The following is a 25,410-nucleotide window of genomic DNA, read 5'->3' on the forward strand; positions in this document are numbered from 1 at the left end:
TGAACAGCTCATGCCGGGCAGAGGCACTATCACAGCTTCGGGCGGTCTGCGGCCGTCCATTTTGTCGCCGAAAGTAAGCAATCCTGAAGATATCGGCTGCGGCGGCGATATCGAAAACGAGGGCGACTCATCTTTGTCAATCTCGTGACACCGAAATTTGTTTTGTTTTGCTACATCTTCAACCGCTGTCGACATCAACTCCTCTGTGCCTCGAGATTCCTCGGGGCAGTTCTGGTATGCTCTCTCCAGTTTGCAATTCAGGTGCGGGGATAAGAAGACGACGTGGGAGAGCGATATCCGACCAATGGAGACAGACTTTTGGGGCAATTGGATTGAAAACAGGGCCCATGCTAAGGCGGGATGTCATCAAGAGAGCCTCAAGAATGAAGTCATGCAATGCCGCTGTATGGTGGTGCCACGTGTGTTATTGACGGAGGGTTTGATTTCCCATGTTTGCTTGCCTGCCGGGGCGGTCGACATTGATGACGGTGGGGGGCCAGTTGGATAGGTACCTTATGGCGGATGGCAAAAGCGGAGCGTGAGATGACCTCTTTTGGGCATCTCCGCCCCGCCCTCCGACCGACTTTCTGGGGCGTCAAGTGTCAGGGACACCCGGCCCCACACCCGCCACCTCCTCGATGGGACCGATGCCGGATGGCGGCCTGTTCGTTCTAGTTTCCAGCGCTATGAGTGGCTCACTGCCTCGGCTCGAGGTTCTTTGGGGAAACCTTCCAGGTTCGCCGTTACTGATGCCTTTCAGGTCATGTCCCTTGAAGGAGCGTTCCGGGGCGAGCGGGTGGCCAACTGCAGGCCGCCAGCCGCCAGGCTAAGGTAGAGAGGTGATGAGCGGGCAGTCGATACAGCGGTAGGCATGGCCGTTTGCTGCCCGTGCTTGTGGGAAAACAAAGATCCCGAATACCTTAAGGTAGCTACAGCAGCCCCCAGCTTGCTTCAGGCAGCTGTATCGGGTGGACACTCAGCTAAAGCGACCCAGGCCCGAGGGCACCCATGTCGGAGCTCCCGTCCGTTGGGAGGTTCCCTTTTCACACCATCCCGCCGCTAGCCCTTGGCATCCCGCTGCTCCGACCGCAAGTGCCCGACCAAGATTCATTCTCCCCCACGTCTGAGATCATTAAGCACTTTTTCCCATTGGAATTTCTTCCTACTTAAAACTACCACCACCGTCAACCTTTCCTCGCAACTCAAGTTTCTCGTGATAAATCCTAGCGAGTCAAAGTTGTCTTTTTAACCATATACCCTTTCAATTGACCCTTTTTCTTTCTTTCTTTCCACTCTGTACTCCGTGCTACTACTACACAATGGAAGGCATTCGGCAAACGTTTGCACGCTGCAAGGCCCAAGGCAGGGTGAGTCTTTTCCCCCATGTTGTTGCCCCTCGTTGCGATCGCGGGGCTCTCCCCGCAGCGTTGCCCACCGCCCACCGCCCACCGCCCAACGACGATGGTTTTGTGGCACCGCCAAGATCCAGCAGCAACGGCGAGACAGGAAAACAATTCGACTAAACTGACGATGCTGTGATGTAGTCTGCGCTTGTTACCTATGTTACTGCTGGTTATCCCACGCCCCAGGACACTCCCAATGTCTTGTTGGCCATGGAGAAGGGTGGCGCTGGTAAGTCTCTCCCACACGTTGTGCGCTGGTAAAGGGGCACCTGACTGACACTTCAACAGATGTGATTGAACTTGGCGCCCCCTTCACCGACCCAATTGCCGACGGCCCGACTATTCAGACATCAAACACTGTGAGTAGTGGCTAGCAGAGGACCAATTGGGTATGCAGCGAGGACTAACGAGGAAAAACAGGTGGCGCTGCAACATGGTGTCACGATCGAGTCAACACTCAAGATGGTCAAGGATGCCCGCGACCAGGGTCTGAAGGCACCTGTGATGTTGATGGGATACTACAACCCCCTTCTCAGCTACGGCGAGGAGAGACTCCTGAACGACTGCAAGACGTCGGGCGTCAACGGTTTCATCGTTGTCGACCTTCCCCCTGAGGAGGCCATTTCTTTCCGCAAGCTCTGCACCAAGGGAGGGTACGTTTACTACACCGCCTTCGACCACCTCACCATGATACTGACGAAAGAAATCACAACAGACTCTCATACGTTCCCCTGATCGCCCCCGCAACCTCGGACGCCCGCATGAGAATCCTCTGCAAGCTGGCTGACTCCTTCATCTACGTCGTCTCCCGCCAGGGCGTCACCGGTGCCCTCGGCTCTATGAACGCCAACCTCCCCGCCCTCGTCGACCGCGTCAAGAAGTACAGCGGCAACAAGCCCGCCGCCGTTGGCTTCGGCGTCAGCACCCGCGACCACTTCCTCAGCGTCGCCAAGCTCGCCGACGGCGTCGTTGTCGGCTCCCAGATCATCACCACCCTCCAAAAGGCCGCCCCCGGCGAGCTCTTCAATGACGTCGCAAAGTACTGCGCCTACCTGTGCGGCCGCGACGCCGCCGCCGCTGGCGACGAAACCACTCGCGAGGTTGGCTTGGCCGAGGCCGTGGCTGCCGCCAAGGAGCCTACCGATGAGCCTACCGTCGACGACCGCATTACTGCCGACCAGGACAGCGAGCTCGTTGCCGAGCTCGCCGCCATGCACGGCAAGATTCCCGATCGCTTCGGCGATTTCGGCGGCCAGTATGTCCCCGAGTCTCTCATGGACTGCCTCTCTGAGCTTGAGGAGGGCTTCAACAAGATCAAGGACGATCCTTCCTTCTGGGAGGAGTACCGCTCCTACTACGAGTACATGGGCCGCCCAGGCCATCTCCACCTCGCTGAGCGCCTCACCGAGCATGCCGGCGGCGCCAACATCTGGCTGAAGCGCGAGGATCTCAACCACACGGGCTCTCACAAGATCAACAACGCCCTCGGCCAGCTCCTCCTCGCCAAGCGCCTCGGCAAGACCAAGATCATCGCCGAGACGGGCGCAGGCCAGCACGGCGTCGCCACGGCTACCGTCTGCGCCAAGTTCGGCATGGAGTGCACAGTCTACATGGGCGCCGAGGACGTCCGCAGACAGGCCCTCAACGTCTTCCGCATGAAGCTTCTCGGCGCCAAGGTAATCGCCGTCGAGGCCGGCAGCAAGACCCTCCGTGACGCCGTCAACGAGGCCATGCGCGCCTGGGTCGTCGAGCTTGACACCACCCACTACATTATCGGCTCGGCCATCGGCCCGCACCCCTTCCCCACCATCGTCCGCACTTTCCAGTCCGTCATCGGCAACGAGACAAAGGCGCAGATGCTCGAGAAGAGGGGCAAGCTCCCCGACGCCGTCGTCGCCTGCGTCGGCGGCGGCAGCAACGCCGTGGGCATGTTCTACCCCTTCGCCAACGATCCCTCTGTCAAGCTCCTCGGCGTCGAGGCCGGCGGTGACGGCATCGATACCGCCCGACACAGCGCCACCCTCTCTGGCGGCAGCAAGGGCGTCCTGCACGGTGTGAAGACGTACATCCTCCAGGACAAGCACGGCCAGGTCGCCGAGACGCACTCCGTCTCCGCCGGCCTGGACTACCCCGGTGTCGGCCCCGAGCTCAGCTCCTGGAAGGACAGCGAGCGCGCCAAGTACGTCGCCGCCACCGACGCCGAGGCCTTTATCGGTTTCCGTCTCATGAGTCAGCTCGAGGGTATCATCCCCGCGCTGGAGTCGGCGCACGGTATCTACGGCGCCATCGAGCTTGCCAAGACGATGAAGAAGGGCGAGGATATCGTCATTTGCCTGAGCGGTCGTGGTGACAAGGACGTGCAGAGCGTCGCGGATGAGCTGCCCAAGCTGGGCCCCAAGATTGGTTGGGACCTGCGTTTCTAAACGGGGTGGTGGATCGCGAATGAGGACGAAATGGGAAATCATGAATGGGGGCATAATACAACATTGCACGGCGTACGAGGCGAAATTCTATTTTCACGGGCTGTGGGATTTGCTATGGAAAGCGGTTTTTGTAGACACACAAACAAGAAAGGGGGGGATTGGTTCTCATCTTCTAGAGCCGAGATCCCCCCAAAAAGTAGTTTGATGACATGGTTAAATTTTTTGTACATATGATACAATGACTTTTTCTATCCTTCCGAAACACACTCAAATAAGTGAACACTCCACGCGCAAATCATATCCGCGTCTCAGTAACCGGCTCCTCGAGACCAGGCACGTGAACTGCCTCGTACAGCGCACCATCATCCTCCGCTCCCCCCAACTCAGCCTCGTCGCCGAGCGCAAACTCCTCGGCAATCATCTGCGCAGCCCGCGCCTCGAGAATCCCCCTGCTGACGGCGCTCAACGGCCCAGGCGTAGCAGCATCCACCATGACGGTCACCAGATCCGTCTGGTCCTCCGCCGGGGGGCCCTCGACGCCGAGCGCCCGCCTCTCCGCCACGTAGCGCTCGCGAAACGAGGCCGTCTGCATGACGAGCCAGCGCAGCTTCCAGCCGCCCGGGCCGAGCTCCTTGACGCGCGCGGCCTTGTTCTTGGTCACGTAGGCGTCGATGCCGCCTTCCTTGCGGACGGTGCGGAGGACGCGGGTGGTGAGGCGGGTGCGGACCCAGGCGCCGAGGGCGGCGGACCAGAGGCGCTTGCGGTGGACGTTGGGGCACCAGGTGCGGGGGGTGACTTGGTGGTGTTTCGGGGAGACGTTGTGGCCGTGGCGGATGCGGGATGTGCCGTAGAGGCCGGTGTTTGATTGTTTGTAGAGGAGGCGGGGCCCGTGGGGGTAGGGGGGCACGGCGGAGGTTGGGATCTTTTGGAGGGCGATTGTCTTTGTGGCGAGGGGGGTTGATGTTGAAAAGGCGCGGGATGCGGCTGCGGCTGCGGTGGACGTGGTGGTGAGGGTGAGGTTTTGGAGGGAGGTGAGGAGGAGGGAGGATCCCGGCCTCAGGGTGTTGAAGCGCATCTTTGCGGTCGGTCGTATCCGAGTGTAGCGGGAGCTGCGGATGGTGAACGTTTTGTGAAGGGTTCGTCGGGTCGACGGACGGGGTGAGTGGCGCGCCGGAGGGGGGGGGCCGGTCGGGTATCGTTTTGTCGGTGTTGTCGGCGGCGCCCGTTCGAGGTCGATGTCGTGAGAGCTTCGGGGGTGGATGATTTTTTGGGCCAATGGTCAGAGTCGGGAGCTTCGATATCGGGCGGTGGATGTTCCGCCTTCCGGCGATTGATGGGTTTGATTGGATGGCTGGTAGAGAGGCGGAGACTCCGTCGTGGGAGTGAATTGAGTTGAATCAGGTGACTGCGCGCTGCTTTCGTGACCGGGGGGGGGGGGGGGGGGGGGGGGGGTGGTGGGTGTGGGGGGGGGGGGGGGGGGGGGGGGGTCCCGGGGTCTGTTGAACGGTTTGACCCCTCCACACCGACTCACCGAGACAAGTAGGAACGCTGGGCAGCGCAGCTTGACGTTTCCCCGTTGCGCCCCGGCACAAAGTGTACAGACTCTGCTTTCCCACAGACACGGGCTTCGACCCGCGGATAATTCTTCAAGACGCCAAGCCTGCCCGACAAACCGCAGAGACGGATTCGCCATGTTACCACCGGTCGAGGCCTCGGTCCTACAAAACAACCCCGAGTTCGCGGCGCTGCATCACACCCTCACAACGGCGATTCTAAACCCGGATGGTTCGACCAAGAAGCCGGCGACCAAGGAGCACGATGCGATACAAAATGTTGGTTCCCCCTCCACTCTCAGGAGGGGTGCGGGGCCTGCAGACTGACGCTGCCTCGGACCAAGACCATCCCCATCAGCCGTAGCTAATACAAAAGACATTAGGAACTCGCAGACCACAGATTCACCGCCGCAAAAGAACACCTCCTCATAAGCGCAATCGCCACAACCGCACCACCAGAACCCAGATCCGCACCACCGAGAACAATCTCACGCACAAACACCTCCTCCTCCTCGCACCAAGCAGGAGGGGCCGGCGGCGGCACACAACCACAACAACCACAACAACAACCACCCCTCCCCGAACCCCTCCTCGACCTCCTCCTCCTCCTCCCACCCCTCCTAACAGCAACAGAGCCCCTCACCCCCGAATCCGCCACAATCCTCCTCTCCAACCCCCCCTTCACAGACTTCCAATCCCTTGTCCCCCACCTCGGCGACCTCGTCTCAACAACCCTCCACACCTCGGCCGTCTCCCTCGCCCGCATCGCAAACCCGACAACGAACCCTTCCTTTCTCCACCGCGCCGTCCCGGCCCTGCAAACAACCTACCACAAGCTCGAAACCGACGTCCAAGAATCCAAGCGCGCGCTCGCGCGGGACCGCCTGCGCGCCGCGGACGCTCTCACGACGTGTCTAGACGAGCACGCCGCCGCGCTGACGCTCCTGGTTAGGGCCCTGGAGGCGAAACACGGCGTCGTGGCGCGGAGTCTCGAGTTCCGCGCCGCGGAGACGGGGCTGGCGGCGCAGAGGGCCGAGGCGGATGCTGTGAGTGCGAGGGAGGGGGTCCGGAGGGAGGTGTATTCGCCCGAGATGGTGGCTGCGTTGACGAATTACTCTGCGCACCTGCGCGATGCGAGGATGAGGCTCGAGAGCACGATTATCACGCTGCGGGCCGAGTTGGAAGGGTACGGGGTCGGGGTTGAGGGGGAGGAGGGCAAGGCGAGGACGATGAAGGAGATGGCGAGGAAGAAGAGGCAGATGGAGAGGGAGTTGGAGGATGCGACGAGGGATCTGGCCAGGTTGGACAGGGCGTGATGGAGAATCGACGCACAATAGGCGAAAAAGTTGGAGTTTTTCTCTTGGCAAAGCGAACGAGCGAGCGAGCGAGCTATTGCACATTGTTTACATTGAAAGACGTGTCGCTATAACTGTACACAGCTGGAATGCGTGTGTGGTCTACCAAGGGTTGCCAAACGTCTATGTCCACCGGCCATTCTAACCTTGGCTGCGCAAAAGAGAAGACCTCTCTCCCCTTTGGTTATACAAAAACCCCCCTTTTTTAGAAACCAACTACCCTTTCAACAAAACTCATGATATCTCTTTGGGAAATGCAAGCTAGCTCGGAGCAGACAGACTGACTGACTGCACGAGACTCGCGTTGGAAAAATCGCAAACGTCCACATTGCAAGATTTAATTAACCCTTGACCTTGTAGATGGACTCGGCGAGGCGGCCGACGTTGCCGCTGGTGATGCCGGCGACGGAAATACGGCCATCTTTGGTGGCGTAGACGGAGTGGTCGTTGGCGAGGGCGTCCATCTGCTCCTTGGTCAGGCCGGTGTAGGCAAACATGCCGATCTGGCTGGTGATGTGGGACCAGTCGTGGGCGGAGCCGAGCTTCTCGAGGTTCTCCTTGAGGAGGGCGCGCATGGTGATGATGCGGTCGGCCATGCCCTTGACCTCGCCGAGCCACTGCTGGTTCAGGGAGGCGTCGTTGAGGATGGTGGAGGCGATGCGGGCGCCGTGGACGGGGGGGTTGGAGTACAGAGGGCGGACGAGGATCTTGACCTGGGAGTCGAGACGCTTGCGCTCCTCGGCGTCCTTTGCGACGATGGAGAAGGCGCCGACGCGCTCGCCGTAGAGACCCATGTTCTTGGCAAAGGACTGGGCGAGGCAGATGTTGTGGCCCTCCTTGACAAAGTGGCGGACGGCGAAGGCGTCCGTGTCGGTGTTGCCCGAGGCGAAGCCCTGGTAGGCCATGTCGAAGAAGGAGTAGTGGCCCTGGGCCTTGACCACGTCGGAGATCTCGCGCCACTGCTCGGGGGTGGGGTCGACGCCCGTGGGGTTGTGGGCGCAGGCGTGGAAGAGGAAGATGGAGCCCTTGGGGGCGGCCTTGATGTCGGCAATCATGCCCTCAAAGTCGAGGCCGATGGTCTTGGGGTCGTAGTAGCGGTACTTGTTGACGGTCAGGCCCGAGTCGTTGAAGACGGCGCCGTGGTTGGCCCACGAGGGGGTGGGGATGTAGATGTTCTTGGCGCCGGGGTAGAAGCGGGCGAGGAAGGCGCCTCCGATGCGCAGGGCGCCGGTGCCGGAGATGGACTGTGTGATGGCGAGGCGGTCGAGGGCCGAGGAGTCGGCGCCGTAGGCGAGGACGGCGGCGGACTTTGTGAACTCGGGCACACCAGTGATGCCGGCGTACTCCTTGTTCAGCTTGGCGGCGATGACCTTTTCCTCGGCGGCGCGGACGGAGGGGAGGACGTAGGGCTTGCCCTGGTCGTCGCGGTAGGCACCGACACCTGTTGTTTGTCCGCGTCAATGGGCATGTTCCTTTGCGGGGTGGCAGAAGCTGTGCGTATAACTGGCGGCTGACAACCGACTGGCTAGCAAGCTTGTGACAGCTCCTAGCTAGCGTGGTAACGGAAGTGGCTTGCCGGGGGGGTTATGCGTACCGAGGTTGATCTTCTGCTCAAACTTGTCGGCCTTGAAGGCTTCCGTGATGCCTGTGTGTCTTTTGTCAGTCACAGTGTTGAGTCAAACGGCAAGCTTCAGAGAGCTCCACCCAAGCAGGTGCGTCATACCGAGAATGGCCTGTCCATTGCGAAAAGTGGCCAGTTAGCAACACAGTTTTCGCGGTGATTTTGGAAACTTTGTCAGTCGGCGCATCTGGGACTTACATCCTGCGGAATTCGTTAGCAATCGTGGCGCATTCAATTGGCATCTGGAGTGTGTGAGACATACAGGAGGACCTTGAGGGACGTTGGCCCAGGTAGAGCCGGCTCGCGCGGCCGTCACGGGCAGGGCGCCCATGCGGCGGGCGGCAGCTTGCCGGGTTGCGATTCTGGCGGAGGACAGCATCTTGATTGTCTTCTCTTTTCGGGATGAGTAAAAAGAGATGTGAATGGAGGAGGAGGAGGAAGAAGGAGAAGAAGGTAGATGTGGTTGTGAGGGGAAAAAGAGAAGGAGAAAAGACGTAGCTCCTCTGTTGGCTGGCAGAAAAAAAAAAGAGATCCCAGTGAGGTAAGGTCCAAAGATTCCGAGACAGCGAAGTGCCGAAAGAGCTGCTGCAGACGGGGTGGTGCAGGGCAGGTGGTCCAACCAAGGAATGGGCTGACTTGTGACTCTGCCAGGTGCGCCTTGCCCGCTTTCTGGGGGCACTCATGTGCTGGTCTTGGCCCTGGATCCGGTCACATCCCGGGTGACCACTTCACTGAGGCTGCTGGGCACTGAGTACCTAGTAGAAGGGTGGGGGGTGTATTCCCGGTGCGGTGCGCCTCCGAAGCTGGAGAAGGAGACAACCTAAGGAGCATCGCAAGTGGACCGAGTCATGAGAGGGCCCACCTACATCGTGCAATCGCGGGGGAGCGGACTTACTGTATTGCCGCTACCCGCGGTTTCTGGTCTGTGCGGAACCCACGGGGGAGGAATTCCGACGCGTCTGCACGCCCCCCCTCCCCCCTGGCCCGCTGTTTTTTGACTGGAGCGCATGCGCAGCGCAGAAAGCCTGAAGCCGTCCCTGGTCCTTCCGGCTTCGGATGTCGCCGCGATTGACTGTTCTCAGCTCACTTCTTCCGCCCGCAGTGCACTCGAGACGAGCTTCGCCATTCAGGGACCACTGGAATTGTGGTGTTTCGGGCGGTGTGTCTCTCTTTACCTTTGCCAGCTAACGCGCGCTGGCCACTTTTATTCGTTCGCTTCAAACAAGACGACCTCAACAAGAGTTCGTTTCTTTTTGCTCATACGGATACTTCCGTAGTGTCTGTCGTCTCTTTGAGTCTTTGACACAACTGGAAATGCCCCTGAATGGCACGTGCCTGATGCAGCGCTCTTCAGACCTCTTCGGCGGCAGACCCTATCAAGCGACATCATGATGATGGCGCCCCCAGAAGAAGCAAGCATCCCCGTCAACTGTTGAGTCTCTCACATCGTTCTACCATCGAAGTCTGCAAGTGATTCTAGCACCCTACTTTTCGTCTCTCTTCCCCGGACTAAGGGAAGTGCCAAGTGGACTTTCACTACGGACGAACGGCCCTGACGTTTACTTCAAGCCTGCATTATGCAGAGCCCGTGCCTACGTATCGTACGAATTGCCTTCTAGCTTGCATCAATTTTCCATCGAAACGCATAGACTCATGGTTCAATTCAATCCCGAATCTGGCGCTTCTCTTCTTCTTTATATGAAGTTTCTGCTCAAGCCACTTCTGATGGATCACGTGAATTTTTGACTCCGTAGACGCATTATAGCTGCAACTGAGTAGTGTACAAAGACACCCGAACTAGATTCTGCTTCATCCCAACTGGGCTCTTGTACCACTCAGGTCGCATCGATCTCACGATACATCCTTCACAATTTTTTTTGGCACTTGAACATCGATACAATGAACCGTCCCTCGGCAAGGCGTCCGATAAGTTTTCATAGAGAAGTGGCGACTGGTGTGCTACGGAGGCGAAACGTGCATTCGTGTACAACCACACAGAACCAAAGAGCTATCCAACAGCCATGGCTTTAGAAACCCCCACGACCATCTTTGGCCGACGTCCAATCGCATAGCCACGGTAACAGCGAATGGGAACACATTCCTGGAAAGCCGGCCATAGCCATCGAGAGCTCTCGAAAAGAAAGCCCACGCCAGCCTGATCTCGACCCCGCCTCCCAACGCCCGTCACCGTCAGCAGGGAGCCTGATCTCCCCTTCTCAGTCTCCTTCAAAACCAACGGCTCGACAGATTCTCGAGCCCCCCCTCGGTTCCCTCTTTCACCAACCTTTGCAACTCATCGCTCATACTTCTGACCATCACCAAACATGGCCGAGAGTGTAGGTCTGGCCGCCTCAGTTGCCGGTCTGGTGTCGCTGGGCTTGCAGATCACCGGCGGCATTGTCAAATACCTGGACGCATTCGAAGGCCGTCACGATGAATTGACAAGCGTGAAGGAGCAGAATGATAACCTGACAGTTACTCTTCGAGCAATGCAGACGACATTGTCTGGTCTGCAGCACCAAAACCCCGAAGTCACCACCGCAGTAGCGCAGAACATACAAAGTTGCGAGAAGGAGCTCAGCGCCGTCGAAGCTCTGTGCGAGAACCTTTCTGACGGTGATGGCAAGACTTGGCCGAAGCGACTGATGAACAACAAAAAGAAGTTGACCTATGCGTTCCATCAATCAAAACTTCAACACCTGGCGCAGCGATTACAGCAAGCTCATGGAATTCTTCAACTCGCAATGGCCAACTTAGGACTGTAAGTTCTGTCTCACGTTCCCTTGATGCATGACTTTTGACATGTTAGCAGGGAATCCTCGAAATTGAATACAAACAAGTTGGCGGCAATCGAGTCGGTTTCTCGGGATCAAGCTTCAGACTTGCTCCTGATCCGATCAGATGTAATAGCACTGGCTACGCCCGTGGCCAACATCAATGATCGGCTGCCGAGTCTACAGAGCAGTGTTGAACAAACTGCTCAACTCTTCGTCGCTCACTCCGGAGCTATGACAGCCAGCATTCACGAGAGCAGCCAGGTCGTCCGTCAGGACATCCTGCAGTCACATGACTCGATTGAAGAGCGACTCGAAAGAATCGAAAGTGAACTTCAGCTTCAAAGAGAACAGAACCAGTCTCTACAGACTATAGCTCTCAGAGTGGCTTCCAAACCAGCAATACTCAGGAGTTTATGCGATGACATGCAATCGCCAGTGAAGGACCGCAACCAAGGCATTGCCTCAAACCTACCAATCGTTCATTCGAAAAGAATGTCATCAGACCCATTACAGAACTCCTGGCCAGCAGCAATATCTGACATGCTGTGCATCTGTCCGCGCCCTGCAAGATCAACCATCAAAAAACAGATGCAACGGGGCCACACAATTTTGTCTGGCGAGTGGGAATCCCAAGGTCACTGGCCGAGCTGTCCACTCTCAAAAACAGGGAGAAAGCAACGGCTGAAGGCAAGCTTGACGTACACCGGCCTCGCTCGTCTGCTGAAATCCGTCATTGGTATTTCCCTCGAGTTGACTTCAGGAGCTGGGGGTCGCAGTATCAGTCCAAGATTTACCTACTATCCAACTGTCGACGCCGACTCGGATCCTGCTTTTCGCATAATCCGGATGGTGGAGCAGTGCTGTGTTCGGCCATTCCATGATGGGACGAATAGAGAGCCCTTCATCATCGCTTGCTTGAAAAAGCTGGCAAGGCTTCTTGAAGAAAAACGAACATACCCAACTGTTGTGGACCAGCAAAACAGGACCTTGATGCACCATGCTGCTATTTCAGTGAGCCTTTGTTACTCCGAAGTTACGGTATGTGGCTAATCAGACGTCGGGCAGATCAGAGAGATTTACTATGACTGGGGAGACTCATCGCCCGAGGTGACAATGTTTGCCGCAATTTTCCCGATGCTACTCTCGTACGGTATTCCGGCCTATTCTTATGACATCGAAGGTAGGTTGTTGAACTTGTTCATACACATGAGATGAAGAAATTTTTAAATCATTGCAGGGACATCGGCCTTACATCACTTGACCTTCCAAGTTGAAGATTGGACTTGGGAAGCCGTCGATGCCTTAACACGGGCCAATTTTGAAAGCCAGCCTTCCGTCTTGAACGGCTCTTCCACTGACATCATCAACATCCCGGTTGGGATGGATACTAGCATACTATCCTATGACAAGTTCCCTGAGGCTGCAACAGGTACGATCATTTCAGGAAATATCTTACTTGCACCTTGCTGAATAAGATGCTGAATAAGAAATAGCCTTCGAATGCGGCCCTTTGAGCCTGGCGGTTGCTAATAGCGATGTCCATGGAGTAGTTCGTGTTTTGAGTCGGTTCCCCGATTCGATAGCAGAAGTAGACATCTACGGGCGAAGCCCCCTTCACCTTGCAGCAGTAAAACCAGAGATTCTTGACATTTTAGTGAAAGCTGCGGACCTTAGCATCCTGAATCAGCGCGACAAGGCGGGCGCCACCGCACTCGAAACGGCGATGGCGCTTAGCTCTAGGCATTGCGTCAACGGCAGAGGCGATGTACGTTGTAAACAGTGTTCCTGTTATGTTTGCACGAAATGCCTCCTCGACGTCGGTTGCGATATACGGATGCATGGGTTGAGGGACGTGGTCGGTGTGTTTCCGACTTTGAATGACATCCTCCGGAATGCATCAGAGCTCGCTCGGCGCCATTATGTCTTTCATATGAAAGAAGCCCGAATTCCACGAACGCCAGGACGAATCTCCACAAATCAAAGACCATGTGCGAAGCGAAAGACCGGGGCGACAAATACGATGAGCTGGATCTTCGAAGAAATCATTTCTCTGCATGTCGCTCAGCTGTTCTGTCGTCACGGATTCAGACCTCCCCCATCTGTCTTTATTCAGTTTCCGTCGCCTGAGAATGCAATGCGAGACTACCTGGACCCGATCTTTGTTTGCTGGCTGGTGGAACACGGAGGAGATTTGTTCTTGCGATCGTCCGCCGGCCCTTCCAACAGGACCACCGATGAGGGTTTGTTCGGTGCACATTACGTCTTTTACTGTTTGGGTGAAAATAAACGGTTCTGGGGCAATGACTGGCGGACGTCGGTTACCTTCAAAGCACTCGTCGCATCTGTAAGTCGCCGCAATCTCACAGACGGCTGTCGCTGTCCTTGCTCGACCAGGGGCTGCAGCCCACTTACATGGATGCTGAAAGGGTTTGTTAAAGTTATTCTGAGAAGCCGGAAGGAGGTAAGTCCAGACTACGTAAACATTGTGGCAGATTACTACAGCTCATGCGGTACTGAAGTGACGCGCTTAACGTATGTGGAGGCAATTAGGTTTATGACATTTGAAGCTCTGGGTCTCGATCACCGCTGTTGTAAGCCGTATCCTCTCGTCGAGGAGGGTGTGGAATGGATTGACATGGATGATACGGAGATCATCGAAGAGCAAGATTTTCTAGTGCAGTTGCACGAAGAGTTGGTTGTGGAATTCACGGAGGAAGCTGGCGCGTATCTAGGGGACGGACCAGACAATCTTCCATTGTTCCCTCAGTTTTGGAAATCATACTGGACCGAGCGCATTACAGAAGAGTTGGAAGTGCTTGACGGCGAAGAATTGACCGATGCAGAAAGACGAGGCGCAGAGGAAATCGGCGTTGTATGGCGCGGACCAACTGAGAGCGTGGCCAGGAGTCTATATCATGTGTGCGAATTGGAGTACTTCTTTTGTGAGCTGGATCTCATTTGTCCCGAGTACAAAGAGCCGTGGCCAGAGGGAATGCGTCCGGTACATTGATGAGTCAAGGGCTGAGAATGGCGCACAGGACGGAGACCACTCTTTGGAATACGACTCAATTTTCATAGTAGGAGCTTCACTACTGTGATTACAACTTCGGAAAATACTCGTCATCTCGAATGTGCGTCACCTTGTTGGGACACTCGACGATGCTGCCAAGTCTCGTTACACCACTTTGTCCCCGCCTGAGCAGGCAGTGAACGATTGCAATTTCAATCGCTGCTTATTTGTGTCAATACTTCCTGTCTAGTACTAAACGCTACTCTAGAGTTCTTCACTCCAGCGTACTCTCACGCTTTGGGAGGCAGCACCGTCGGTACAGGAGGCCGGGTCGTTGTTCTGGGCAGCTCAGGCACGACAGGGGTAGGAATGCAAGCGCACGCGCTGCTGACCCTTTCGACGGGGCCGCTGTCCTTGTTCTCGACACAAGCGCTCGTGGCATACTCTGGCAAACGCGCCTCGTCCGTGTTCCGTCGCTGGGTGAAGTTGCCGCAGAACGCGACGGACTCCTCCAAGCGATCCGGAATGGACGAGGCCCGCAGCGCGCGGAGGCAGTTATCGGCGTGGCAGACGGGCGCCTGGGGGCACGCCTTGGAGGTCATCTTGACGACGAAGCTGCCGCGCTCAATCGTGTGGACAAGGATGAAGCCGGACTTGAAGTTGGCGTAGGATGACCAGGAACCGGCAAACTGGACCTTGCCACCCCCGACCTCCTCGTCGTCTTCGGGGTAGATGTCGAAGAAGCCGGCTTCGCAGACGCTGGCGCCCGTGGGGTCTTTGGTGACGCTGCTGACGTCGATGACGTTGAGGCCGTTGCCGTAGTTGGACTGGTAGAGGTAGCCGCCGACAATGTACTGGTTGTGGTCGATGGAACGAGTCTTGCCGGCGTAGTGGCCGGTGTATACGGGCTTTTCGAGGTCGCGGATGTCAATGATGTGGGTGGTGGGGAGGCCCTGGGTCATTGGGCCGACCTTGGCGTCGCGCTCGTCGAATTCGTCGTCGAGGAAGAGGTACTCTTGCCACGTCTCGTTGTTGACGACACCCTGGTGGACGTACTCGGCGCCGGGGTAGTCGCTGATGGAGATGATGTTTGTGACGTTGCCGGTCTTGTCCGTGACGTCGTAAATGGTCAGAGTGTCCTCGTTGTACCCATAGCAGATGTCTCTACCGTAGTAGCGGGTATCGGGACCGCGGTAGACGAGGCACTCGGCGTCGTGAACGTAGCCGTCGCCGGCGGCGCAGCCGGGGCTGGTGACGTTGGTGGGATCGCTGATGTCGAGGAAGATCAACCCGCCGCGGCAGGGCAGGTTGTCTCTGACGCGAATCGTCGCGTTCCCGCCGACAGAGCCGCTGGCAATGGCGTAGTTGAGCTCGTGGTTGACGACGATGTTGTGGGTGCGGCCGACGGGAAGCTCATCCCAATGGCCGGTGAGCTCAGCCTGGGTGAAGTTCTTTGGGTTGGCTGGGTCGAGATCCAAAATCTTCTTCATGTCGAAGAACTGAACACCGTGCTTGATAGCCTCGGAGCCAATAACTGCAATGTCGCCGACAATCCGGATTTCTCTCCAGTTTGACCCGATGGAGTCGTATTGGGGGAGACGACCCAAGTATACCAGCTTGCCCTCTTTGCTGATTTCGGCAAAGGCGGTACCGTCGTATTGGCCAATAGCTACAAATTCTCTTCCGTCGGCCGAAGTCCAACCCCAGGAAGAAGAACCTCTTCCGCCCCAGCTGCCAAGCTGTTCGTGGGACAAGAAGTGGTACAGATCGATCTGGAAATTGTCAGTTGATTCTCAGGAAGAAGCTCACTAGACACACGTTTCTGCACCGGAAGGTGTTGTTAAAGTCTCCGGGAACTGCCGCAGCGAAGCCATCAACGCAGGGGGTGTAGCCGAGCTCTGGGTACTTGGCACTATCCATGAGACCGGCAGCTGCTTCCTCTTCCCATTGGGCCTAGTCGAGTCATCAGCATCAGTCAATTGAGCATAAATGGCATCTCATGAGGAGGTACTTGCCATCTTGATGCCCATGATGCGGTGGTGAACCGCACCGGACGCGTACTCAGCTTTGGTGCCGGCGCCGGCTGCGCTGGTCAAGCCAACAACAGCAGAGCCCAGAATGGCTGCAGAGTTGATGCGGACCATGTTGACGATGTCGATTGGAAGTGACTCAAGTGAAGAGTACCACTGCTTGACACAGACTTGATGACGAAACTAGGGGTGCCTCGAGTGTTCCACGGCAGAGCAATCACTCGATCTATAAATACTCGCCATCTCAGATCGCGTTCGTCATCTTCCAAGACCAGCTAATAAGACTGTCTCTCTTGTCCCCCGCATGGCAGACGTTGATGTGGAGAATGCCATGGCAGTCGTAATATTAGGGGAGGCTGGCGAAATCCAGGCACAAGGCCTACCATCTCGCCCATCGAACCCGAGCGGAGGGAAGCACCTAATGTTGACCGATACTACTGTACGTGCTTGGCCACTATGAGAGTATATGATAAGCAGAGCTTGGTTCCATACGATAGGGACCAAGCTGACCTTGGCGGTCTTGGCGACCCCAGTCGCCTAGCTGTGCAACGACGGTCAAGGTACTTCGCCGAGCACCTAGATTCTCGAGCTGTCTGCTTCTGGAAGGTCAGTATAGCCTTGGCTAATTACGTCGATAGGCAGGTGCGTGATATTGAGACTCTGACAAGACCGAGTAGTTGGGTCAGTTGACTAGAATTTGGGTTGAAAGGCGGGGGGAACTCTGGGGTTGGTGATGAGCGATTTATTGGGTGGCAACTCAGGAAACGCCGAGATTATAATTCTTGTCTCACTACATAGGAATTTTGGGGGTTTTAAAATCCTTCCTGGATTGGTAATAGATCTGACGAGGAAAGTTTGCTCAATACGGCTCTCTCGGATTTGATGCTTCCTCCATGTGTATGTCTGCTTACCTTGTTGCTTAGCCTGTGGTGCGCCGTTGGACCTCGAAGAACTTTTGTAACTCTTGCACACATAGGAATGGGATTTCAAAATTGGCTTGGTCTATCACTTTGAGGATTCTCTACGGGTAAATGATGACCGCTAGGAAAACAAGCTACCATACCTTATGCTATGGTTATTGATCTAACTTTGATATCTAAATCTCCTGTCCGTTACGAGATCTGTCACAAATTTTATGCAAGACTATTGGCATGACTACTTCATCTGCGGGCCGCTCTTTCCTATGTGGAGCAAAAATGACTGCTTTGTCCGAATAAGTCGGGTATATCTAGCGCGTTGAGCCTGCTTCCACGAACCTGCCGTTTTCTACACAATGAAAAGTGCTAAGAACCGGGGAAATCGCCATGGAACACTGCATACAACCCAAACAGGACACAATCTTGATAAAGTTCTTGTCTGTGCGAGAAACTATTGTACACCAAGTGGTCGAGTGTATCTCAATGGAATTGCTAGTATGTTCGGTGAGCCATCTATGCCATTGTTGCAGCTTGACAGCTTTGCCTCATGAATTCAATCCTTACTACTGATGCGGTGAAAAGCGTGGAAATTCAGATGATTCAGTGGGACATCAATCTTTCATTAAATAACAAGTATTAAGCAATCAGCTCGCTACTAAAGAAGTCGGATGATTATTTAAGTTATCTTCCAGCCCCCATAAGGTTGATTGCATCACTCCATCCCAATAACTGGACGAAAATCCGAGGAGAACGCACTGTTTCTCTCCAAACGTCAACGGAATATTTAGGAGTTGGAATAACGCAACCTCCTCGCGTCGTCAAATGATCTCATCCTCTCTCGCAGTGATGTCAGGCCGACTTTTACTGGAGCGTGTCAGCTTGCTTCATTTCTGACATAACCCGCCTCAGCGGGATGGCATTGTCCGAAACGGGTGCCAAGTCCGAGCGAGCTCGGAGTTGGGCGGAAGCACAGAAAACCTTTCCTCTCTACCGGATCCATCACAGAGCCTCAAGTTAGATTGATCGACGAAAGAAACGTTTGGACTTTGTAGACTGATGAGAAGGCAGGGATGATTTGCTTGCCCTTACATTAGTCCATGGTCTAGTTCCTGATTCCTCCCGGATGTAAGGTTTGGTCTGAGCACATTTCTGAGCTTATCGCTTGCCCAGCTAGAAGGTTCTGACCTGGCCCGGCCTCCTTCGCGTTTCTCGGATGCCGTCTTGGTGCTCACCATCAGAACGCTCAGGGTTCCCCTTCAACCACTGGGGTTCCGCTTCCACACATTTGGTCCCTCGAATCTCAAGATGGATGGTTCTCCACCTCCAAGAGCCGCTTCCGGTCGGTTCTAGACTTTTGCAGCGGCTAGTTGTTTTCTCTCCCCTCGCTCTCTCCTAGTGTAATTCCCTCCCGCTGTCTTTCGTCCCTCAGTCAAACCATGATGCGGGGCATGAACCGTGTGATCGGACTAGGGAAGCCTTGGTTTCCCGACTAAACTCAAAAGGATAGAAGAGTCAGTAAAATCTCCCGCAGATGCCTCATTTGGACATCGTGAATATTACATGTCAACCTGTCAGCTTTGAAGATGAAAAACACGACAGATATTATCAACACCATTGTTGATCAAGCACCACATGTACGTAAACGAGGTTGCTTGCCGACGTCAGTATCGTATTGGTTGGCAAGACTCTTTGAGGGTGCATGGCATGGCAACAGGTGACGCAGATGCAGAGCTCCGACCAAGACCACAATACCCATGCGGTTTCTAAACCCGAGCCCTCGAAGGGTCTGCTAAGACACCACCCACGGCCAGTAGATGAACTCCGGTAGCGGTGTCTCATGGTTTTGGAAAAGAAGAAGGAACGCGAGATGCGATAGGCGAACGTGATTTCAGATCCCACGATCATCATCTGTTCTTACAGTCATTGCAGTGGATGGCCAGCTTGGGCCAAGGGTCCAACGGCCTCCAAGCGGAGGCTCAATGACTTCACCGAACCCGAGGAGGTGGATGTGATGGGCAGTCAATAATGCCCGACGAAAAAGCCTTTCTCCGACTGATCCCTTATTCGAGTAAGCCTATGAACTCCTTTACCACTCCAATCGCCGGCAGGAACCTTGACGGTGGTCTAGACGCAGAAAGACTATTCGATTCCCCTCTTTCAGCCGATGCGTGGCAGAAGCTACTCATCGTCTGGTGGTAGCCTTCCCCTATAGTGACGTCGAGTTGAAAGGGGAGTTGGAGGGTGCACCCAGGACTTCACGAACGTTGCAAAGCGAAAGCGACATCGCTATTTCATCACATCCTCCAGGCGGCCACCCTCTTCGCACAAATATGGAGGGTGGGACAGCAGGTAAACCCCCCGTATACCCCGAGGAAGATACAGGGTATTTATTCGCTGCTCTTGTTCCCAAGGCATCCGGATGATATCTGGACCACAGGGTCAGCTGGTATGTTGACAGAGTTTGCTTCCGTAGGTGACGACTTTAAAAGGATAACTTGCGAATTACCAAGTGTCTGATTGGTAGATGGTGTCGAGAGCCTCCCACCCAGCCGTGTTTCATGAGGGCGGCCTCAGCACCAGTTTGCGGGGAGCCCTTAGTTCCCCATGGGGCCCCCAATTTGCATGCTTGTATGTATTCAAGGGTATGGGTTCGATGAGAAAGTTTGTGGTTACAGACTGAACCCCGCGTGGTATCATGCCCGACCCTTGTTGCTGTCCAGAAATTTGGGATTCCCGCCGGCGCGATGACCCGTGACAAAGTCGCCGATTCTATGGACTTCGGTTCTTTCGTCAATTCGGGGCCAGCCAGGCCGTTACCTCATTCTACCCTTAGCCCTGCTCGACTATCCAGAGCCGTTTGCATTGTAGCTGAATTTGCCTCGGCCTCACGGCTCGTGAAAGTCTCATGTTGAGTATTTACGTGACGGCCCATCCCACGATCTTTCCCGGCATGTCTGGACCAAAGATCCCATAGCACAAGATTACCTATCACGGTTGTAAACCACAACATCTAAGCAAGTTTGCCCCCTTTGTTTACTTTTCGAGATATCCTATACTGCCCTTCAAGATGAGGCTCTTCATTCTTCTCTCGTTCCTTCTCTGCCTCGCGCTTGTCAGTGCGCAAATGGCCATGCCGATAACAGACGCAAGGGGCCGCGGCGGCAGAGACAAAGATAAAGGAAGGGGAGGAAAGGGAGGAAAGGGAGACAAGGGACCCGTCAGGGGGGGATCCGCAGCGCTCCAAAACCGCATCGCAGATCTTCGAAAGAGGGTTGCTGAAGCCAATGACACCGTCGTCCCCTTCAAAGGAGGCACTCTCAAAGGCTTGGTGGGGCTGCTGAAAGTAAACGAGGCTATTGTCACACTGGGAACCACCATCGATGTCAGCACGAAGGCCGCGGAGGCCACCAACACCCTGCCGGCAAATGAATCGTAAGTCACCGTTTCTTAAAAATTCTCCGACGGGAGATCCGAGTGCCCGTGCTGACCCTGTCACAATTAGAACCCAGATCGGCACACAGTTCCTTGGCCTCCAGCCTGAAATCAACAACTTGTTGACCGAGGTTCAGGGCAAGCGCAGGGAGTTCGACAAGGCTGGCTTCAAAATCTTGGACGTGAGGAGTCTCATTCGTGACTCTGTAGTTCTCCAAAAGGACAAGGCTGGTGACTTGGGTAGCGCTGTAAGTCAAAGTCGTAGTTCGTGTCTTGTGGTCTGCAAAGCTAAAAATTTGCACAGTTCACCAAAGCTCTCGATCCTACTTTCCAGCCTATTGCAACGCAGATCAGCGACCAAATTCAGAACAACTTCTCCGCCGCCATCGATGAGTATGATGGTCGCGCTGGGAAGATCAAGATCCCCTCCAAGGCCGTGCCTGTGCTTACGGACCTACTTGCCGGTGTGGCCAGAGCCCTTGGCATCGGCAACGAGAGAATGGTCCTGGCGGGGCCTGTCACCGAGGCTGAAGCTGCCGCTATTCCGATGACCAATTTCCCCAATGCCGAAGCTGCTTTTGCGGATATCAACGCCGCTGATACACCCGAGGCGAACATTGCCGCCCAGGAGGCGCTCAGGGGAAATGACGACTTTTCCAGACTTGGCCCGGATGAGAATGATCTCCGTGGCATCCCGCCATTGGTTATTGCTGTCCTGCGCAGATATGAAGTTATCTAAAGAGGTGATTTGGATGTTTGGAAGCGAAGGTGTTTTTTCTTGGCTGCTTAAGCTACAATTTTGCGATGACTACAGTTCTCAGCTGGGACATGACGAATGCAGTAATGAATCGACGAATCTCCTAGTTCTTAGCTAATACCCTACGAAGAATACACAGGTTGAATCCCTAAGATCGATGGCTAGCTATTAATCAAATATTCTGATCCGCTGCAGGCGTAATCCGGTTGTGCTAAGTTGGGAGAACTGGCTGCTTACGAACATCCTGGTTGACCACTTATTGTGTGAACAATGAGGCTTTGAAAGCTTGAAAATAGGCTAATCTTGTTCACCGCCAAGGTCATGAGTCTGATTGATCTACGACTCTTGGCAGGGATACGCCATGTTCGAACTCTTGGAAGCCCTGCGCGCGCGCGCGCGCGCGCTCCGGCGCCGAGCTGGTGTTTGACTCGGACGGCATGAGAGTTTGCTAATCCAGGAACAAACGATGCTAGCTAGACCTGCCCCTCACACAGGGCACTTCCGATGATGAACCAGTCAGCAATGCCGGGCGACTTGTGCATTTTTGTGTTTTGTTCACCTGACTCTTTTCCCTTGCAACTGGTCTACGAGCACACGGAAGGAAGCCGAGCTAGACCATGTTTAGACAAGTAATTAAGGTTGCCATCTTGGCTTGCTGACGGTGCTGATGGACGAGATCTCGGATGAAAGAGAGGGGACACAGCCAAAGAAGAAGCTGAAATACTTGAGCCAAAAGGAGAAATTAAGAGACCCCTCACGCGAAGGCTGTGGACTGGAATGAGATCATGACGTTGCCATCACACCCACCGCAACCGATTTCATCTGAAACCTGAGCATGTAGTGCCAGTGGTCTGGTTTAGACTTTTCTTCACTGCTCACATACCGTGTTTCTATACAGGACATACACATCAGTCATCGATCGGCTTTCGGTGTCCGTTCACTCAACCCGTCTGGTGTACGACGCCCCAAAGCGGAATGCATCAAAGGAGGAGGGAGAAGCCGCGTTGATCCGTGCGATCATGCAGACCGTGGCCCTCCTAACAAAGTATGTAATTATCCTCGCCAAGGAATGGGCAAAACGTTAGCTAACCAGCACCACGGCCGCGTAAATGGCCGAGGGCGAGGCAATCGGGTCGGCGTGGAAGATCATCCCGTCGCTTAGCTCGCGGGATATCGTTGCCACGGTCGAGTTCTATACGAGCGAGCTAGGGTTTACCCGGGGCGGAACGTAGTCCGAGAACGATGACGATTCTCAGCTCAACTTTTGCTACGTCTACACGGGCAACAAGGCCGCCGCCAACATCTTCTTCTTTCATTACGACCCGGCCGAGTTTTCTCCTGGGCGTGTCTTGATCGCCTTGGGTACGGAAGGCCTGGATGAATTTTAACAAAACTTTAATCGCCAGGAGAAATGCGAAGGTTGTCGAAAAGATTCGCGGCATGCTCTGGGGATATCGCTAGTTCATCATTGAGGATGTTGACGGAAATCGCCTGATACATGTATTCTTCAAGTTCTTGGAGGGGAGAAACCCGGGAACTGACTGACCTCACAATGTTATGCATAATGGGTTGAGTACCATGACTGGATGTCGCAACCATACACCCATGTCTTTAGAATGTGCTATCAATACGAGCGTGTATATTGGGTGTAACAAATCGGACAGGTCATGCGTAATTTCCATACAACGGATCTGGGTAAAGCTCGAAATCATCCTGAGCGACCGTTTGGTCCATGTTGTTTTGCGCGCTCATACCATGAAAGAACAGGGGATCCAGGTCGGGCATCCAGCCTTCAAAGAGATTCATCACGTCAGTTCCGATGAGCGGACTCGAGGCACCCGTGGTCCCTTCAATGTCTATATGCCCTGTCATAGTCGGGTCGGACGCCAAGTTCATCTGTAAATTCTCAGTCAGTACTACCCATGCGACTGCCGCTCGCTGTCGGCGGTCAGTGATAGGTCTACTTACAGTCGACAAGTCGGTACGGATTTCCGTTGATGCGACGTCATAATCAGTTTGCTGAGGCAGAGACCACTGAGGCTGCGTAGGGAGCGCTTGGAATGCTTCGGATGGCGCATGTGGTGTCATGCCGGTAGGGCTACGGCCGTTGACTTCGTTTACGTAGTTTCGGGCGATTTGTGCAAACTCGCCGACCATGGTACCAGGTACTGCCCCGTTGGACATGGCCTGTATACGGCTGCAGTGGCCTTTCACGACGTCAAGTAGTGCTAAGTTAGTCGTTGTGTGTATTTGCCGAGGGTTGTGAATGACGAGGTCGAATAGGACGAAAAAGGCCATGATGGGAATTGTTGCCATCATCCTACATTGACCGACGTCAGCCAAGGCTCGTAATATCCAGGGGCTCGGCTTACCACATGGGGGTGTATGGCGACATGTCTATTATTGAGGTCAACTCGAGTAGTGAGCGAGCACTGCGCCCCACGGTCTCCATAGTTTCATCTCGACGAGAGCAGTCTGGAGGCCCTTCTGATGCTGGCAAGTAACCAAGAGCCATTCGCGAGATCGTCAGTAGAAAGCTGTAGTAGAGGAAGTGGGTGACTAAAGCCACTGTCCGCTCTTGATCGTCAACAATTGAGTGAGGTTTGACCCAGCCACCAGGCCTGAAACCGGTATCTGGCAGTGAATTTCTCCATTCTTCAAGTTCGTCCAGGAGCTGGTCGATTATGGCCAAGTGGTACTCTTTAGGATTGTCAGATACGCCAACGGAGAAGAGTGAGGTATTGGCTCGGGATAGCAGACGAGAGTGGCTGATGAAACAGAGGAACATGTCGAATCCGCCAGAAAGGAAAGAGTCAGGCGTGGATGGAACGGAGCAGGATATGTCGCAGTCCACGATGGTCTGTCCCAAGAAGAAAAAAGGAAAAACAGAAGGTCAGTCTTGGGAGATGATACGCGTCATCTAGGTGCTGGACTCACTGATGATCTACCGTGGTGGAAGCTACTGATCTTCTCCAAAGAGTAAAATACCCAAAAGGTTCTTCGGTATGCATCTGCTGCCGCCCCGACAAACTTGGCATCGGCTAGATTTTGTGCTCGCCTTGCCGCCTCTGACACGAGGACGTGCTCCAGTGCGATTCCAGCCATACCGTGTGAGTATATGACCATAGCCACCACGGCTTGGAAAGTCGTGAGAGTATCGGGCAGCATCATCAAATCTGTGAAGTTGGCCAGAGCGATGGAGAAGAACTTCCAAGCATCACCTTTGCCAGACTCGAAGGATCCTCCCCCATCGTATTGACAGCCAAGAGCGAGGACAGAATGATAGAGACATATCCATGACTTGCTCTTGGGTGCGGAAAGAGTTTGACCTTGGCTGAAAGCAGTCCTCTCAAATGCATCGCGATCAAGAAAGGGGAACCGAGGGTGTACTCGCTCGAAATACACTGCACCGTCATAGTGAGCCTCTGATGCGAGAGAGGGAGAGGGAGAGGGAGAGGGAGAGAACGTAATGACGCACGTCTGATGTACTTTGCTAGCAGGAGTTTATCGTCCAGACAAGCCGGGCGGTCGGCTTGACGAGTCAAACTACAAGTGCGAAGTTTGACAGATCTGCCCCGTTCCTCAACAGCACTTGCAATTCGTGCAACCAAGTCGTGAACCTTTTCATGACCAAGGCACTGTGCAAGAGATTTCAATCTGCCTTCTGAAAAGAAGGTTAAATTCTTCGTACCGCCTGTCACTTTCTTATTAGGACATTGCCGGATCTCAGAAATGGTGCTGCAAGGTGGGAGTCGTGCGCAAGCGGTAAAGTGAGGTGGGATGAACTTACCAAAAATGCCATATCCCTTTTCATGGTGAGCAAAAGTTGGACAAACATGTGATTCTGGAATTTGTACTGACTTTGACGTAATTAGAAGCCTCTAGGGGTCGAGTTGACCTTGGAGCTTTACGAGCTCTATCGAGCACGCGATCCACGTAGAGGTCCGGTATCCGGTGCGGACCGGCCCGTCGGGCATGTGAACCGGGAGTGGAAGGTTTCTCCGAGATTGTCGGCTCCGGCGATTTGGCGGCCGGTGTTGGCAGTGTTGCGAAGTCTAAAACCGATACGGTACAACCTTGCTGTATTGCATCAGGCGTGCCGGAAGAGCGGCTGGTAGAAATGAATTTTCTC

The 25,410-nt window shown here is 54.9% G+C and overlaps 9 protein-coding genes across 9 annotated transcripts; 5 read left to right on the top strand and 4 right to left on the bottom strand.

Annotated features, from left to right (window-relative positions):
- Positions 1-1,319: 1,319 nt before the first annotated feature.
- Positions 1,320-3,826, top strand: CORC01_02176 (tryptophan synthase; the record flags this gene model as incomplete). Its single annotated transcript, XM_022613827.1, has 5 exons — positions 1,320-1,367; positions 1,545-1,632; positions 1,692-1,762; positions 1,824-2,056; positions 2,119-3,826. 5 exons carry the CDS (start codon positions 1,320-1,322, stop codon positions 3,824-3,826), a joined length of 2,148 nt encoding a protein of 715 aa, XP_022479621.1.
- A 295-nt stretch (positions 3,827-4,121) lies between these two features.
- On the bottom strand, positions 4,122-4,901 carry CORC01_02177 (ribosomal L28 family protein; the record flags this gene model as incomplete). Its single annotated transcript, XM_022613828.1, has 1 exon — positions 4,122-4,901. The coding sequence occupies one exon, from the start codon at positions 4,899-4,901 to the stop codon at positions 4,122-4,124; it is 780 nt and encodes a 259-aa protein (XP_022479622.1).
- Positions 4,902-5,517: 616 nt separating this feature from the next.
- On the top strand, positions 5,518-6,695 carry CORC01_02178 (uncharacterized protein; the record flags this gene model as incomplete). The annotated part of the gene is made up of 2 exons (XM_022613829.1): positions 5,518-5,658; positions 5,763-6,695. 2 exons carry the CDS (start codon positions 5,518-5,520, stop codon positions 6,693-6,695), a joined length of 1,074 nt encoding a protein of 357 aa, XP_022479623.1.
- A 380-nt stretch (positions 6,696-7,075) lies between these two features.
- On the bottom strand, positions 7,076-8,734 carry CORC01_02179 (aminotransferase class I and II; the record flags this gene model as incomplete). Its single annotated transcript, XM_022613830.1, has 4 exons — positions 7,076-8,175; positions 8,329-8,379; positions 8,458-8,467; positions 8,618-8,734. The coding sequence occupies 4 exons, from the start codon at positions 8,732-8,734 to the stop codon at positions 7,076-7,078; spliced, it is 1,278 nt and encodes a 425-aa protein (XP_022479624.1).
- A 1,945-nt stretch (positions 8,735-10,679) lies between these two features.
- On the top strand, positions 10,680-14,142 carry CORC01_02180 (uncharacterized protein; the record flags this gene model as incomplete). The annotated part of the gene is made up of 7 exons (XM_022613831.1): positions 10,680-11,116; positions 11,168-12,143; positions 12,198-12,312; positions 12,370-12,561; positions 12,626-12,897; positions 13,581-13,593; positions 13,652-14,142. 7 exons carry the CDS (start codon positions 10,680-10,682, stop codon positions 14,140-14,142), a joined length of 2,496 nt encoding a protein of 831 aa, XP_022479625.1.
- Positions 14,143-14,432: 290 nt separating this feature from the next.
- CORC01_02181 (uncharacterized protein) lies at positions 14,433-16,286 on the bottom strand (the record flags this gene model as incomplete). Its single annotated transcript, XM_022613832.1, has 3 exons — positions 14,433-15,914; positions 15,961-16,095; positions 16,188-16,286. 3 exons carry the CDS (start codon positions 16,284-16,286, stop codon positions 14,433-14,435), a joined length of 1,716 nt encoding a protein of 571 aa, XP_022479626.1.
- Positions 16,287-20,156: 3,870 nt separating this feature from the next.
- Positions 20,157-21,260, top strand: CORC01_02182 (uncharacterized protein; the record flags this gene model as incomplete). The annotated part of the gene is made up of 3 exons (XM_022613833.1): positions 20,157-20,521; positions 20,592-20,769; positions 20,826-21,260. The coding sequence occupies 3 exons, from the start codon at positions 20,157-20,159 to the stop codon at positions 21,258-21,260; spliced, it is 978 nt and encodes a 325-aa protein (XP_022479627.1).
- Positions 21,261-22,387: 1,127 nt separating this feature from the next.
- On the top strand, positions 22,388-22,666 carry CORC01_02183 (glyoxalase family protein; the record flags this gene model as incomplete). The annotated part of the gene is made up of 2 exons (XM_022613834.1): positions 22,388-22,462; positions 22,511-22,666. The coding sequence occupies 2 exons, from the start codon at positions 22,388-22,390 to the stop codon at positions 22,664-22,666; spliced, it is 231 nt and encodes a 76-aa protein (XP_022479628.1).
- Positions 22,667-22,943: 277 nt separating this feature from the next.
- CORC01_02184 (uncharacterized protein) lies at positions 22,944-25,116 on the bottom strand (the record flags this gene model as incomplete). The annotated part of the gene is made up of 5 exons (XM_022613835.1): positions 22,944-23,174; positions 23,247-23,598; positions 23,651-24,138; positions 24,216-24,584; positions 25,069-25,116. The coding sequence occupies 5 exons, from the start codon at positions 25,114-25,116 to the stop codon at positions 22,944-22,946; spliced, it is 1,488 nt and encodes a 495-aa protein (XP_022479629.1).
- Positions 25,117-25,410: the final 294 nt, after the last annotated feature.

The sequence above is a fragment of the Colletotrichum orchidophilum genome, assembly GCF_001831195.1.
Source record: "Colletotrichum orchidophilum strain IMI 309357 chromosome Unknown Scaffold_12.1, whole genome shotgun sequence".
Taxonomy (NCBI): domain Eukaryota; kingdom Fungi; phylum Ascomycota; class Sordariomycetes; order Glomerellales; family Glomerellaceae; genus Colletotrichum; species Colletotrichum orchidophilum.